Source organism: Gymnoscopelus microlampas (genome assembly GCF_963454915.1).
Source record: "Gymnoscopelus microlampas genome assembly, chromosome: 19".
In the NCBI taxonomy this organism is placed as follows: domain Eukaryota; kingdom Metazoa; phylum Chordata; class Actinopteri; order Myctophiformes; family Myctophidae; genus Gymnoscopelus; species Gymnoscopelus microlampas.
The window spans coordinates 6,814,021-6,831,926 of record NC_139956.1 but is presented as its reverse complement, the minus strand read 5'-3'; the positions used below and the strand labels follow the sequence as shown (position 1 = coordinate 6,831,926).

Below are 17,906 nucleotides of genomic sequence, written 5' to 3'. Positions count from 1 at the left end.
GCTAGACAGTAAGCTCTGCAATGTCAAAGAAAAGGTTTAAGGCCATTGGGGGTAAGGCTATTCAAAGAATACATCCAGTAAGCATCTCTTTTCAATAGAAAACATCATAGAGGCAGGAACCTAACTTAGTAACTTCACACTCCCTATTCTTTTCCATTGTCAGGGGTCATCAATCAACATTCAACATGTCCGACAAACATCATTTGTTCTATTTGTTTGTGCAGCAATGGATTTCTGCTTTGCATATCTGTGGTTTGCAAAGTTGCTCTTTGTTGACGGGCAATGAAAATGACTCACAGTATGAGTTTCCTATTATTGTAAACCTCATTGAGGTTTGGTTTAAGATAAGATTGAGGTTCGGTTTTGAACATCTGCTTCTAGAAAACACCAGAAATACCTGTGTGTGTTTGAAGTCTCTTTCCAAAGTCTATTTCCTTCGAGTGATCGCCGATGATGATGATGTTTCTGAAACATACTGTTCTCTTTCAGAGACAGCAAAAGGTTCCACCCAAGGTTGCCGTTTTCCACTCCAATCCGGAAAACAAAATATTAATATTAGCCTGTAGGCCTGTTTCCCTTGATTAACACTTTCAACCTGGTATCCATATTGTTCATTATAGGCAAACATTTACAAAAGGAATTCCCGAACAATATTCTGTTAGACTCACATTGTACTTTATGTTATGTTTATCTCCCAATAAACGGATGTAAGACTTTATAGATTTGTGACGTGTCGATGTTACTAGACCGGTGCCCCGACCCGGTTATCCCATTGTCTGAGTACCCGTTGTACCCGTCGTGTACCCCGTCTGTTTGTCTGTGTCCCTTTTATGCCCATATATGGAGATTTCTGTGTCTGTCTGTCTGTGTCCCCTTTATGCCCATATATGGAGTTCCCTGTCAGGCATGCCCAAATATGGAGTCTAGGCCAGTCCATGACATCATATTGATGACATCAGCATGCTCCATATACGGGGTGTTTCCGTCTCCATGGTAACGGTTTGTTTCTTTATGTTGTGGTGTCAGTGTGATGTCAGACCATCACACACACCATATAAAGGTGAAGCTGTTTGGTTCGTGATGTCAGTCACACGTTGTCTTTATCCAAGGAAGGTAGAAAGGGAGTAGAGTGATATCAGCACGAACAAATCCATCAGTCATCAGGTTTTGTCCTCGAAAGTAAATCAAGTTTTAGTTTTTGCCCTACCAGCTTCAATCAAGCTCACTACAGTACAGTATAATGGAGCAGCAGCATCGTTTGAATAGTGGGATGATGATGCCACCAACATCATCATCATTTCTTCCTCATACGGTGATGAACGTTAAAGCAGAAGAGACAGGACACCCTCAGCAGTCATGGAACGTCCTTCCGTCATCATCGGGGCCTTCTGTTCCTGCACCTGTTCACCAGACCAACCCCGCGCTTCCCTACATCACTTGTATCGGCGGCGTGCAGTACTACGTGATGCCACCGGCGTCCAACAAGGCGGCGCCGTCGGCAGCCGGCGCCGGCGCCGCAGGAGACGCGTCTGCCGCCTACGGACATCAGCGTAACCCTGGCTCAAGCCTTCCTCCTCAGACGAGGATGTCGAACATGTCCGCCGCCGCCGCCCGGCAGCCTGTCGCGGACGAGAAGAGGGCGCTCCGTCTGCAGAAGAACAAGGAGTGTGCCAAGGTGGGCCGGGAGAAGAGGAAGCGCGAACTGAACCTCCTCAAGAGTCGCGTGGAGGCGCTGGAGGCCGAGAAGAAGAGGCTGACCGACAGGGTGCAGTACCTGGAGGCTTATTGCTCCGTGTATCACAGTTTCTCCGTGACGGTTCCAGGGGCCAATAACCAGATGGGTCAAACGTTTCTACAGTGACGGTTGGAGTCCCAGAGCAATTGTCAAACTAGGGTCACATCTTACGTCACACTGCCGATCCAACCGATACGCCCATTATGGGCCCCGAGGCCACATGCGCAAATCAGCGTGGTTATAGGCAACGGTTTCTGTTTGACATCTGTGCATCTTATGTTTGTGACAGCCACCATCCACCAGTGTCCATATATGGGCATAGTGATGCTTGTTTGTGACGCCACGTGGCGCTCACCTCTCCATATATGGGCATGTTATGTCACGGCATTGACTTACGGGACGGCGGGACGGCAGGCCAGCGGGCGGGCTGACGTCTGACATCATGCTCATGTCACTATCAGCCATAACCATATAAGGAGTTCCCAATGCAGCTACGCCCAAATATGGAGTGTGTTGTCTAACCTCAATGTGTCATCTTGGCATCAGGCGCGAACAAATCAGTCAGCTCCATCCATATATGGGCACAAATGGGGCATGCCCATATTTGGGCTTATACTGTACTGATGACATCAGCTATCTCCATATGAAAGGGACAAGGACTGACAGATACAGAGATCTCCATATATGGGCATATAAGGGACAAGGACTGAGAGATACAGAGATCCCCATATATGGTCATATCAGTCGGATCGGTGGTGTGACGTAGAACCTCTAGTGATATTAAAATAGGATGGCACTCTCTGTGGCCTAATGCAAGATAACCCAACTGTGTTGGGTTATTTTCTCTGTCCATTGAATTGTCACATGCTTTCATGTCATGATTAAGATTTAATAAAGTGAATTCACAGCCTCAACATGGATTTCGCAAACCTTTTGTTTCCTTTTATTGTTCCAACACATACTGTACACACAGTGGTGGAAAGTAACTTTTACAGAAGTACTGTACTTAAGTACATTTTTTAGGTATTTGTACTTTACTTGAGTATTTCCAATTACCAATACTTTTACTTCTACTCCACTACATCTCAGAGGCAAATATTGTACTTTTACTCCACTACATTTATTTGAAAACTTTAGTTACTAGTTACTTTGCAGATATACATTAACCACTTTAACCCTATTTTATACCTAGGCTATTTGAAAATAGCCGATCTACAAGCTCACAACGCGTCGCGATGCGACGCGTAGTGAACTTGTAGATCTGCTATTTATTTTTTGCTATGTTTAACAAAATGTGTTATTTTCACTACCTTTGTGCAACAGTGTCACACCACGAAGTAGGGCATTGTTCTTGGGCTTGTTGAGGCGTTGTGATGCGTTGTGACGCGTTGTGAGCTTGTCGATCGGCTATTTTCAGCGAAAGATTTCCCCACAATAACCCAAAACAGAAAATACACTAGTATGGAGCCCTGAGGGACTCTGGTTACCCATATGGGGTTTAAGTGGTTAATAAACATGATAAGCGTCTGCCATAATTTTGAAATATGTATTTCCCAGGGAATCAGTTTCTGAAATATAATCATTAGTCTACTGTGCATGTATAATATGTCACATTCTGAGATATTATGATTGAATGATGTTTTTAGAAAAACAATATTTTTTTTCCCCCAGATGTTTTGGTTTTGTAGGTCTTGACTGATAAAAACAGGGTGCTCAGCATTCTTTTCTATAGGGGGCCAAATTGACTTTGATAAAGTGAGTGAAGGGCCACACATTAGATTATAATATGTAATTATTATCATTGTGCAGGGAACAATGTAGCATAGACAAAAGTTTCTTTTACACACATATTTTTAATTGAAACTTGAAACAGTGGTGAATTATGTTAAAACATATTTTTTCATCACTCACTTTATCAAACATATTCCCTATTTTGCACGGCGTCTTATGACTTATCTTACTTTTTATTTTGAAAAACATTTTAAAATAGCGAAAATAGCTTGACTGCAGATCAGCTACCGTATTTTTTGCTTTGCTAAATTACCCAATTTAAAGGCCTGTAATCTTTCATTGTACTGTTGGTTACCAGTTCAATTATGATTATTTTGGGGGGTCACGGCCTGAACAGGTTGAGAACCACTGGGTTATAGATAAACAACAGCCTATTGACTGACTTTGTGACTATTAATTCTCCACTACATCTCAGAGGCAATTAAGGGGTATTTGAGTGATGGGATGTAGTTTTAAGATAGTCAAAGGGTCAATGCCCCCAGTACCTAGAACCCCAATGGAAACAAGACCCCAAGGACTTTTGTGGTGTTATCCTTTTAGACAAAGTGTTTGACTGTACTCGTGCTGTTTTTACATTTCTGTCCAATAAAATGTTCAGTATTGAAAATGGGAAGTACTACAGTAAAGTAAAAATACATCTGAATTGTACTTAAGTACAGTACTTGAGTACATGTACTTAGTTACTTTACACCACTGGTCTATTGTACTATTGAGGAAGTGATGTGAACTTGAAAACGTCTTCTATTTTGCTGAAGAAGTTCTAATAAACTGACTGAAGAAAAGAGACAGTTCGTTCACCATTGTACAACAGGAAAATAAGTAATAAATGATACAAAGTACAGTTGTAATCCAAAGTTAATGAGTCATTAACCCATGATATGTCATGTCAATGATGTCATTCATCATGAATCTATGTGTGGAAGCCTCTGATGGAAAGTCATTACATGTATATAGAATGTATTGAAGATTACTGGCAACATTGTTTAAATGTACAATTAGTAAAACATAGAAAGTGGATAAAAGAAAACTCAGCATTATATTTACACTATGTATAATATTTAATTATTATCATTGTGCAGGAACAATGTAGCATAGACACAAGTTTGACTTTTACACACATATTTTTATAAATGATTAAATCGATTAACCGTTGACACACAATACCCTATTGACACATTGAGGAGTAAGACCTTACACCAGTGGTTCTCACACTTTTCAGGCCGCGACCTCCCAGAATAATACTATTTGAACTGGGGACCCCCCAACATAATGTTTGAACAGGGGACCCCCCACCCTGACAAGCACTTGGAATTGCAGGAGTGGAAGCATTACATTTAGTGTAACTCCATTAATATTGTGAAAATAGTACAAGCTCACAAAGCCTTGCGTTGCAAGGTGTTGTGAGCTTGTAGATCAGCTTTTTTTCACATTTTCTGTCTCTAAGTCAGGTAATATTTGGCCAATGTTTGACCAGTTTTTATAGTATAGTTTGTTGATTACTTTTGATGCAGTAATTTTTTAGAGGTATTCAATAGGTCTTAAAAGTCCTTAAATTGTCACTTTAGAAATGTGCAGATACCCTGTATACACTATACATACTGTATGTTGTTTACTGTTGAGTGAGAAAACAATATATCATCATTTGGGGACCTCCTGGGGGTCCAGACCCACAGTTTGAGAACCACTACATTTAGTATAACCAACCCACACAGACTGACAGAGGGCTCTGTAGTTATAATATCAACAAGATAACAGGGCATACTGTACAATGATTGTCTGCAGCAGGCTTATTAAAGAAATGCAATGAACGGAACACAATGGATGTATTGATCATGATGGTGTAGTATACTGTACACATCATTCTTACACATGCTTTATCTAGAAGAGACAATCTATCATCAAATGAAGAAAACTAAGTTTTCAACTGAATATCATCATCAGTATTCTTAACATGTCTACCATGTCTTACACAGCTCTGCTGTAGCTCCATTGTTATAAGGCCTTATCCCTGGATAGAGAGGTTGTGTGAACGTGGTTTGAACTGTGTGTAGGAGGGTCATTGTGTCAGAAACACTGTAGAAGGACAGAGTACCTGCCTTGTGGTCCAGGTACACCCCCACTCTGGAGGAGAAAGGCCCTGACACTTTAGTCTCAACATTGTTGTGTGTGAAACTGTAGTTTTTACCAATGCACCGTAAACACCAGGATTTATCATTGTATCCAAAGTAGGTTTGTCTGCTGATGTCTTTATAACAGGCTGCTATACGAACCCCACTACCACTCCACTCTACTTCCCAGTAACAACGTTCAGACAGACCCTCTGTACACATCACCTGACCGTAATTAGTAAATCTCTCTGCATGATCAGGGTAAGGTTGTTGTTGATATGTTAAAGTCATCTTCCTCTTCTCCTCTGACAGGGAGAGATTTTTGCTTATTGTGTTCATGTCCAGAGACAGAGGAGAGGAATCTGTGAGAACACACGACAAAAGAAAAATCAAACCTCATGAACCTTATTGTGTTTAGAGTTAGTCTCTCAGATCAAACTCATTAGAGCTTTAAATAACAACATATCAGAATGAAACTTCAACGTTCAGAACCTGCATCAACATGGACTCACATTGTAAAAAGTCCTTTCTGGTCTGAGGCTCCGCTGGATATAAAACATCAACTGGAGACACAAGAAAACAGTAAAGGTCATCATGACATTGTAAAGGATTTCAATGTCCACACAAAGGGTCAAATCCAATAGACTTTACTGCTGACTTCAGGCCAAGCCCCCAGAGCCGCTGAGAAATCTTGAAGCTGCCACCCCAGTGGCCAAAGCTGGAACTGCAGGCGGGGAGAAATACATGCGCGAGCAAAACATACTGATATATATTTATATATAGAGATATAAATATGTAAACATATTATACATAAATACATATGCATTTACATATACATAGGCATCTCCAGTGAATTTCATAAATATCTCGCGTTCAATCCTTGACACACGGGCTGCCGTAGAACGCAAAAATGACACTAGTGCGCATGCTCATAACTTTACGCCAACCCAAAACCGTCTCAATAATTCTACTTCCGGCAGGCTTCCGGGTGCTTCAAAACGCCAGTGAGCACATTCATTGAAATGATAGCTGGGGGCGGGGCAATCCTCCCTCTAGTTATATTATACCTCTATGCTTCAGGCATGTAAAACATACAGCGTGAGCCTACAGGAGGTCACAACATACGACTGACGTAAAAGACAACAGACCTGCTTTACGGCAGTGTCGTAACGTAGCTCTCTTAAAGGCACAGTCACATATATAGCATATATGACAGAAATCATACTGAAACATTGATTAAACTGAAGTTCCAATGGGTTTGTCAAAAGGTTGAAGCTATATAGCGTGATAGTAATCATTGCTATTATATAGTGTTTGTTCAGTAACAGCTGTCTCTCCAGCTCTTCAGTAAAACAGAAAATATATTTCCAGGTGGGTTACACATTTCATCCAATCAGGAGAGAGAACTCCTCAATACAAATTATTAAGAACAAAATAATAATGTAATGATAAAAATAATAAATGGTAAGTGGTGCATTTATATACTGTAGAGGGTGACACACAGGTCACACTAATTTATTGCCTCCCATACTAAAGGCTTTGGTAGCCTTCCCAGACATACTTCCACCTGTACAAACTGGAAATGTATTGTACAGTATAGGGGCCGGTTAAAACACAATAAAGAAAATTAAATCTAACCCTAATCTTTCCTTTGAGAAATATTCTTGCTTAGATTCTTCAATGTTTCTGTCCAATCTGACAGACAGCCAACCTGTGTACCATCAGTCTGCTCCAGTTCAAATATCTCCAGTTGCCTTCTGACTTCATCAATCCATGTTTACTATGATGGCTGGTTAGAAAAACAAGAAACACATTTAAATCTCACCTCTCTGTGACATCTCTGGCCAAGTTGTCTTCAGGATGTTGTCTAGTTGGTCTCTCAGACCAGACACCACATCAATCACATCTGTGAAGGACCTCACAGGACAGATGACCACACTGGGTGAGACTGGAGATCCACTGGAACTGGAGAGAGACTGGAAACTCTGGAGAGAGACAAGTAAACCAGTATAGACAGGGATGGAAGAACAATAGATCAATATTAGTACATCGATCACAATTGGGGGAGTCGAGCTGATGTCCTTGTTGTTCAACCAGTTCTCTCTCTCACACACACACACACACACACACACACACACACACACACACACACACACACACACACACACACACACACACACACACACACACACACACACACACACACACACACACACACACACACACACACACACACACACACACACACACGACTTGATGAGCCTTGTGTTTCATGTCACCCAGTCAGTCGTAGTAGACAAACTATCAGTAAAAGTTCTCTGTAATAAATGATGATTTAATTCGTCTCTAATTCTCATGCAAATAATTTTGATTAACAATGTGATTGTGTTTTTGGCATTGAATATATCAATACAAAATATATATTTCTGTTCCAATTTATGAACACAAATTGTACAGGGCAGATATTGAATAATGAAATGTAATATAATATGACATGATGGAATGAGATGAAATATGAAGCCGATTTCTCCTAAATGAGTCAAAACCAAACAGTAAAATGCCATGTGTGGAACCTGAATGAAAGTGATGATGTCATCAGTGTTGGACAGCTCCTCCAGGTCAGCATGTCTCCTCTCCAGCTGCTCCATGTGGTCCTCCAGCTGCCTCAGGAGAGCCTCAGTCTGAGCCACTGCAGTCTGCTGCTGATCTCTGATCAGTTCTTTAAGCTCACTGCGTCTTCTCTCAATGGAGACCATCATCTCACTGAAGATCCTGTCACTGGCCTCCACTGCTGCTTCTGCAGAGCTCTGCTTCACACACACACACACACACACACACACACACACACACACACACACACACACACACACACACACACACACACACACACACACACGCACACACACGCACACACACACACACACACACACACACACAGTGTTATCCTTGACATGAAAAGGTCTTGAGCACCACTGATATAGCAATAGACGTTTTTCAGAAAGATTTTTTTTAGGATCGGCCTCAGGACATCAGCTACAGTATTGGAAAATAGCCGTTCTACAAGTTCCCAACACATGGCGAATGCATTGCGGCGCGTTGTGAGTTTGTAGATCTGCTATTTTCAAAAAATTGTGAGTGTAAAAAATAATGAATCATTTTGAAACATTTTAACAACACTAATCTTGGTTGCTGGCAAAAAAATATTTTTAAATGGGGGTCGGCAGACAAATAGATATTAATTGGTTTAAGAACCACTGCTTTAGTGCTTCTGATGACACAAGACACTCTCTAATCCATATTATACGTTAGCATCACCATCTTTCCACAGTAAACACAAGAACAAGAACTATTATCATAATATCAGCTCACGTTCAGGGCCTCCATGACCTGTCTCAGGTCTTTCAGCTCCTTCTTTTTCTCCTGGATCTTCTGCTGGACTTCCTCCTGAATTGTCACCAGCTGTTTCTGCAAGAAACAGGAAGAGACAGTTTGGCTTGTAAACAAAGCACATCTTCAAGTCAGGATACCAATTCTATCCAATCAGGTGAAAGATATCTCATACAGGATACAGGGTAAAAACTAGTGAGATTTGAGACAGTTTCGTTTGGCTCCACACAAGATGAATGTACATTAAATCATTCATGAAAAGTGATCAATTGCGTCTGTTTTTCATTGGGTCCAAAAGGAGTGTACTTCATTCTTTAATATGTTTTATTGTACAACACCCTGGCTGCTTGTAATGTCTCTGACATGGTCATTTAGTTCTGCTTCTATCTTTAAAACATGATCTCTCTCATGATTTGTCTTCAAGTGATCGTGGTCCTACCTGTTTCTCTGCCTTCTCTGCAGCAGCTGACACCGTGTCATGGCCCTTATGTTCATCCATGGTGCACAGATAGCAGATACACTGGCGGTCTGTGCGACAGAACACCTCCATCAGCTTGTCATGACTGGAGCACATCTTCTCCTGCAGTTTGTTGGTGGCTGGGACCAGCTTGTGCTTCTTCAACACAGGAACATTGTAGTGAGGCTGGAGGTGAGTCTCACAGTAAGAGGCCAGACACGCCAGACAAGACATGAGAGCTTTGTGACGTCTGGCTCCGGTGCAGAAATCACAGGCCACGTCTGCTGGACCGGCGTACAGCAGAGCAGCAGAGACAGAAGACTGCTGACCTCCTGTACTGCTCAGCTTCATCACAACCTGGAAGTAAAGAGAAGAGGAGGGGAGGTCACTCACTGATGACAAATACAACACAGTCATTGTGAGGTTCATGGTGATAAACACAGTGAGACATTACAGGTATTAGTTCATCTAGTAAGATCATTGTAACATTATCTGAACACTGTGGTTCTGAACTTTGCATTCCATAAAGTTGATTGCTTTACAGTATGTTGTAAAATGTAAGCATTTAGTAGACGCTGTTAGAACTAGAAGATGAATGACATGGTAAGAATAGGGACGCTAGAGTTTAATGATTAACCAGTGACTAACAAAGTCAAAGATCAGAGTAAATTACCCTAGTCAACAAAATGACACGATAAGGTAAGTACTGTAGACTGCAAAGAAACTAAGATAATATCAAACCTAGCGTTTAAACCAGTGGTTCTCAAACCTTTTCATGTCAAGGACCCCCAAATTAATATTGTATTTGTCCACGGACCCCCATCTGAAAATAATTAGTACCAGGGGGGAGGGACCTCCATACAAGATTTATGTTATTAAAATGTTTTTTAAAAAATACATGCATTGTGAGCTTGTAGATCGGCAATTTTCAAATAGTGGATGTATAGGGTTACAGTGGTTAAACAGACTGTGATGCTCTATTAACACATTTTGTTGGGGACCCCCTGGAACCCCCTCATGGACCCCTGGGGGTCCCTAGACCCCACTTTGAGGACCACTGGTCTAACATGCTATCTAATAGTTCTTAGTATTTGTGGACATTATCAACATACATAACATAATGTGTAGTAAGTAACCAACATATAGTATAACTACCATCTATCACAATAGTCAACAAGGAGTTTTGTGTATCAGAACATGTAGTTTAATGTGTGGTTGTAACTTGTAAGGTCATCTCACCTCAGCCAGCAAGGTGTTCTTCCTCAGAACAGGTCTGGGACTGAAGCTCTCTCTGCACTGGGGACAGCTGTAGACTCCAGTCTCCTCATACTGGTCCCAGTAACCCTCAATACAGCTTCTACAGTAACTGTGTCCACACTGTAGAGCCACTGGTTCCTTTAGAAGGTCCAGACAGACAGGACAACAACAGAACTGGTCCTGGTCCAGATCACATGTCTGTTGCTTCTCCTGCTGTTGTGCCATTTGACTGACAACCACACTCACACTGAGAGAAAACACACAACACTCTGGTTTACTCTGAAGAGAGACTGAGAGAGAAAACAACAGCTCTGAGTTTCGTTTCTTCAGAAGGAAAGTAGGAGAGACAAAGGGAGGGACTTCCTGGATGTTTGCAGGAGGCAGTGGTTTTAAAGGAGACTCCCTCTTTCATTGGTGTGTCGCCCAGGTTGCGCCTAAACCCTGGCCTAACCTGTAACTTCACAAAAACTATGCCTAACCCTAACCTTTAACCTCACATAAAGTATGCCTAAAACCTAACCTCAAAACCCTGCGCAAAACACCGGGAAAAGATTCATCACACTAAACTACACAATAATTTAAATTTCCCTTCGTGTGTAAAAGCCTGGTGACACGAGATTACAAGTACTGTAGATCATTATTGGGGCTATTTATTTATTCGGGGTAGAGAACGGCATAACATGTTGTATTTGTGTCAAATATCTCTCGACTTTCTCACTAGTTTCACACGGACCACATTTTCTCCACTTCTCCAGTGAGCACACCACGTATGAAAATGACACACGGGTGACATCTGGTGGACAATTTGGGTGATAGCGGTCCTTATTGTCATTGCTTGTCATCTGCATTACTTTTGGAGTTGCACCTGAAGTGTTCATGGAATTACTCATTGTGTGTGTATACCCATAGGGTCCATTTGGTTCCATTTGTGCACTCTGAGTTGTAAAGGTGTGTGTGTGTGTGTGTGTGTGTGTGTGTGTGTGTGTGTGTGTGTGTGTGTGTGTGTGTGTGTGTGTGTGTGTGTGTGTGTGTGTGTGTGTGTGTGTTTCTGGTAATATAATTTTCCACACATTTTTATGTCCATGGCAAAGATAGAATTCTGACAAAAATGTCCACCACAAGCCAGCATGGCGATGACCCTGAATGTTTCTCTGAGCTTTCCAAGGCGGTGTGTCGTTTGAATCTATCAAGTGATTGTTGACATTTCAGAGCACAGTTTCACACCAGGTGGCATGGGTTGTTTTGACTTCATATCTTCGTCAGGACATCCTTGACTCCTCTGGACCAGCCGTTCATCAGACCTCATGGGTTCCATAGTCCAAACAATGTACGTTTCTAAGAGGATTATTATGGCAAACAGGAGGGAAAATATATCATAAACATTTCAACTCTGAGTTCTAACTGGGTCAGGTCACTTGGTGTAAGTGCATTTAGCATGCAGGAAAGATGACACTAAAATATGATATGATGGCAGATACCAAGTATACCAATAAAATAGATAGTTGTTTAGACCTATCGGCCCTCTATTTGTGAAATGAATGCACGCAAATTGCTCATATATATAGTCAATTTAAAAATAATAATAACATTATCTAAGTAGGCTACAGACTTTAGGGTTTAAGTGGTTAATTAATAATAACTTAATAGAACAGACTACAAATCCCCATGGATGTGACTATAGGGCTGTCAGGATCATGAAATGTTACTTGACGATTAATTGTCATACAAATAATTGCAGTTAAAGATGTAATTGTTTTGGGCATTGAACATTGGAACATATTCTTCTTATGCATATAACATGTCTCTGCTGTCGGGCATAAACCAGCTAACTCCAAAATGACAAAAACAAAACAAAAAGTGGAGTTAGGAGGTTTTGTTCATCATCGGTAAGAACAGCTGAATGTCCAAGCTCACAATGAGGTTGGAGGTCAAAAGGGGGTGGAGCCTGGAGTCAGCAAAACCAGCTAACTGGACGCTGGTTTAGCAGACAGTTTGAGGATCCAATGGAGTTAGCTGGTTTTGTCAGAAGCGCTTTTTAATACATTTAGTTGGTTCAATATTTTTTTAATCAACACACAGACGTAATGTGTGTTCAATGGCCCTGATTTATGGAGAAAGAAAAAAAAGCAAAAGCGGAAAAATAGAGCTGGTTTCTGCCGGACAGCAATGATATTATCTTCTTTATATTAAAATTGGCTTAAGGGAGGGCCGGCGGGCGGGCGGACCACGTCGTCACGCTCATTATAAATGGTAAATGATGCATTTATATAGCGCTTTTATCCAAAGCGCTTTACATAGATTGTGCATTACATTCACCCATTTACACGCACATTCATACACCGATGGCGGAGGAAACCATGCAAGGCACCAACCTGCTCATCGGGAGCAATTAGGGAGGGGTTCAGCGTCTTGCTCAAGGACACTTCGACACTAACATTGGGGGAGCCCGGGATCGAACATCCGGCCGCTCTGCCGGCCACTCTACCCCTGAGCCACTGCCGCCCCCAATTATGACTCGGCCATAATAACCCATATCAGGAGTTCCCAATGCAGCTATGCCCAAATATGGAGTGTGTTGTCTTTTTTGGGGGGGGAATAGGCTCTATGCACAGCAGCCTAACTCTGAGAGTGTACACCTGTAAGGGGCCATTTGGAAGCCCATGAGGGTCCCCTGGACCCCAACTGTAGACCCACTGGTGTAACAGAGTGTTTACAGTGGACCAACATGCACAATATCAGCACCCTGACTCTGTTGTGACCAGAATGGAACAGAGCCTATGTCTTCATAATATGGCTGCTGTCTATAGACAGGTTTCCTGTTAGTAAACATTGAGAGGAATATGACCGCGCAGCTGCGGGGGGAAGCCTATGGGTGCGTTTGGAAATTACGCACCGGAGCACACTCGCCTATTAGTTTGTATTGGCCAGTGCGCTCACTGCCGCTCAGGGCTGTATTTTCGAACGCGCCTTCCACCCCCAGGCATGCGCAGATTGCGCATTCTGCTCTGTGATGACGTCGCTCGGAAACCCGTCTATAGAGCCTATAAAGGAACAAGCACTTCCTTTATTAACTTTCAAGCATTTGCAGAACATATGCAGTGCATGCGGCAAGATTATTCAGTAGTAGTTTCTTCTTATTTTTTTGGCTCTGAAATACTTTTTTTTTATTATTTTTTTATAATTTTCGTCCCACGATTTTGTAACCCTTTTTTTTTCACCCGGTGCCAATTTGCTAAGTGATCCTGGGCACTACACTCCCCCCACCAGCCTAGGGAGGCCAGGGCCGAGCTCATGCCTCCTTCAATGCATGAGAGCCAACTGACCTTCTTGTCACCCGACAGGGGGGAGTTTCCCTGGTTGGACGTAGCGCGTGGAAGGAACACGTTATTCCAACCAGTTCCCTTCCCCTCCATCAGGCGCCCCGGCTGACCAGGGGGAGGCAGTATAGTGACCAGGATTACTACATGTTTTTGTGAGGGTATTAACTACCCTAGGAGACACGGGGAGAACATGCAAACTCCACACAGAGTAGGCCCTTGGCTCTGAAATACTGAGACTCTGGGATTGCCGTGTGCTTTCGTCTCAGTCGTCGTGCTGCAGTTTCCGGATCTTTCCCTTATGGCGGTCAATCTCACTCTGCAGACGTGCAATCTCTTTCTGGAGGTGGTCAATTTCCTCTTGGTGGTGCTGCTTCAGTGCCTTGAGTTGCTCCTGCTCTTTGCGCCGGAAGTACATCTCTTCCTCAGCGGCCTGTCTCTTCCCCATGGCTCCACCCGCGTCTCTTATAGATCCACCACCTCCTCCGCCTTTTCCTGCACCTCCACCCGGATCACCCATCTGATGGCCGGATGCCATTCTGAACCGTGTACTGATAAAGTTCCTAACGTTGGGCCTCAGCAATCTCGCCATAACTGCTCTCTAAATGAACAACGCTCACTGAGTGACTGTGCGTTGTAAATGGTGCATTTGTATAGCCAAATCAATGTGTCGTCATGGCGTCGTCACGCTCATGTCACCACGTCGTGAAGGAGTTCCCAATGCAGCTACAGTTCGCCCAAATATGGAGTGTGTTGTCTAACCTCAATGTGTGATGCGGCTGCTATGCCCATATATGGTCTTGTGCATATATGGAACCGAACGACTTAAAACCCGGGGTGCGCAGTGGTAAGGACTCGAGGGAGTGCGGTGCCCCGCCGTCGAGTGGTTTGGATATCCAGTTGTCCAGAACCACCGATCCAACCAATATGCCCATATATGGGTATCCCGATATATGGGCATATACTGATGACATCAGGGATCTCCATATATGGGCATATCGGTTCGATCGGTGGTGCGCTGTAGGTGTGAGGGCCGTGTTGCAGCTGTCAATACAAATTTAATTTATGATTGCCTTTTAGGCTTTGTAAACATAAATTGCACATGGCAGATATGAAGAATAACTTAAATATAATGACTGACATTTAATATTTTTTTACTTTCAAAATATTTTAAAATAGTTGAAATAGCTGATCTATAAGGTCACAAGGCGTCACGTCGTGAAACAGTTTTCAACTTGTAAACGATTGACGATTATGCAAAAATTATTGCAATTATCTCAAATAATTGCTAAGTGATTATGTAATAATTGTGACAGACCTTGTGACACGGTTTTGCAATGTTGCCTTCAGGCCGGACAAAGAGTTTGGCATGTGTTAACTGAACACATTTAGTGAGTCTTCATTTTATGGCTCAGCACTAGCACAATGGGTAAAATAAAACCAGCCATGTGTCCACTATGGGAAAGAGCAGACTCACCCTGACACACTTGCTCTCTTGATGAAATTATGTTTTGAATGTGATGTGAATTAAATCTCTCTCTGAGTTTGGTGGAGATGATGTGGATGAGAGGAGATAAGAACACAGTTGATAGTCTTCAGAGCAGCACAAGAGAACGAGAATTAGCATAGATTTTGGGCCTGGCCCGGCCCAAAAACGTTGGGTCGGATCGAGTCGGTCCGGGCAGAATTTGAGAACTCTAAGACAAGTGTATCTATTCTAGTTTAGAATAGATACACTCACGTGGGCTTAACAATAGATACATGGGTTCATGAGTGGGTGACAATATAGGTAGGAGTTCAGGAGGTTAAGACAAACGCTGACTCTCGAAGAGAGGACATGGCGCCTCTTCCTGTCTCTCGAGTTGAAGAGGGATAGGAACACTACAGGTGGTGATGCGCCAGGGCCCCACTCCAAGAGGGGAATGTGTCCTTTGTTCAATATGTCCTATTGTCCAGAGGGTACATACACAAGATTAAACCAGGATCACATCAGCTCAAGATCAGCATATTTATTAACTTCAATGCAGCGGTACACAGGAACAACACTGTGAAATATGTGAACCAATAATGCAAGATAAGTGAAATCAAATACTCAACGTGTCAGAGATTTGTTTCGTAAAGGCTCAAGAGCAATTAGTCCACACAGGGAAAAAAAACGGGAGGCGCCTCGTATGCACGAACAACAGAGTCAGTAGAACTAAGGTCTGTAAGATAGCGGAGAATTCTAACTATCACAGGATGTGCAATGTTACTATATACTAAGGAAACCAGTGAGGTTCTGTCCCCAGAAAGGGAGTTTGGATTGGATAACTTTGACATGCACGTCAAAGTTATGGGACGTGCAAAGTGGTTGCTATGGTATTCTCAAGTCTCCCCAACTGCTAGAGGAAACAGGTGTAGATAAGATCGCTGAGGTCAGCGGGAGTATGTCGGCAGTTCCACGCATTACTATAGGTGTCTAGTGCATTCGTCGCCTCTACAGGATACACAGGCAGGTGTAAAACTTTTTTAGACAGTTTGTGATCAAAGTTTCAGACAGTCTGGCATTTAAAATCAGCCTACAGCTTGCATCCTGTTTTTACACAATTTAAGCATGTTTTTGTCACGTAGGTATTTTTTGTCAATGTTTTTAGTTAAGCACGTGCAAGTGGAAATATCCACTTGTCATGACATTTGAATATGCAGGGGCCCAAAAATATAAAGTGTTATTCAACCTTTAAAATGGATGCTGATAAAATAGGTACCATAATTTCCCATCAATGGCACACAGGAAACGAAACGACAGCATACATGGGCCCCTGAGCACACATGCACCCCAGATGACATGTACGACAAAAGGTTAAGTATGCAAAAGTGCTAGACTTGGCAGAAAGGAATTAAGACACGACACCTGGTCAACCACAACTAGTGGTCAGAAAGGAATTAAGACACGACACCTGGTCAACCACAACTAGTGGTCGACCAGGTCCCGTGCCATAAGGAACGTCAAGTTCATGCCCCATTATGACAGGAGATGCAGCTGCGGAAGAACAAGCATTGCATTGCATTTTACAACAGAATAATTCTTGCAAACAGTGAAATACACAGAAGACACGCTCACACGAGAATAACTGCAAGACTTTATTATCCAATCCAATCCAATCCACTTTATTTATAGAGCACATTTAAAACAACAGTGTTGAAACCAAAGTGCTGTACACTCAATAACAAAATGATAAAATAAACAAGAGCAAAAAAAACAAAACAACACACAGTAAAACAGGACAACATTTGACACAATGCCTGGAGGAAAACAGCTGCTTCTCAATCCGAATTTTCAAACGCCAAGGAGAACAAGTGCGTTTTCAAACGTGATTTAAACACAGGCAGGGTTTGAGACGCTCTAACATGGGGTGGAAGCTCGTTCCACCCCATGTTACATACATTTAAAGAAAAGAAAGATGAGGCTGTGTGTGTGTGTGTGTGTGTGTGTGTGTGTGTGTGTGTGTGTGTGTGTGTGTGTGTGTGTGTGTGTGTGTGTGTGAGTGTGAGAGTGTGTGTTTGTGCGTGTGTGTTTGTGTGTATTTGTGTCTTTTTAAGTTGTGTGGTCTGTTATATGCGACTCTTGCAGTCAATATTGTCACTCCACTTCAATCCAGGTGCACCGGTCACAGTCTGTCAACACTGTGGGAAATTCATTTCTCATGCAGTTGACACGGTGGGAGCTGTTCTCTGGAACGAGACACTTCTTCATGATGTCCCGACAGTACATGCGTTGAGTCACGCACTCCGACGCCGGCACCCTCGAGACCCCGTACACTTTTTTGAGGCCACCGACCGCACTGGTAGAGCACAGCCCCGTACTGAGGTCCCAG

The 17,906-nt window shown here is 42.6% G+C and overlaps 2 protein-coding genes across 2 annotated transcripts; both read right to left on the bottom strand.

Annotated features, from left to right (window-relative positions):
* Positions 1-5,481: 5,481 nt before the first annotated feature.
* Positions 5,482-11,057, bottom strand: LOC311035188 (E3 ubiquitin-protein ligase TRIM47-like; the record flags this gene model as incomplete). Its single annotated transcript, XM_084043265.1, has 7 exons — positions 10,718-11,057; positions 9,461-9,835; positions 9,004-9,099; positions 8,208-8,441; positions 7,460-7,619; positions 6,147-6,197; positions 5,482-5,996 (listed from the first exon to the last, which is right to left on the bottom strand). Exons 1-7 carry the CDS (start codon positions 10,958-10,960, stop codon positions 5,482-5,484), a joined length of 1,674 nt encoding a protein of 557 aa, XP_083899391.1. The 5' UTR covers positions 10,961-11,057.
* Positions 11,058-14,317: 3,260 nt separating this feature from the next.
* Positions 14,318-14,644, bottom strand: LOC311034748 (uncharacterized protein; the record flags this gene model as incomplete). The annotated part of the gene is made up of 1 exon (XM_084042724.1): positions 14,318-14,644. One exon carries the CDS (start codon positions 14,642-14,644, stop codon positions 14,318-14,320), a length of 327 nt encoding a protein of 108 aa, XP_083898850.1.
* Between the last annotated feature and the right edge of the window lie 3,262 nt (positions 14,645-17,906).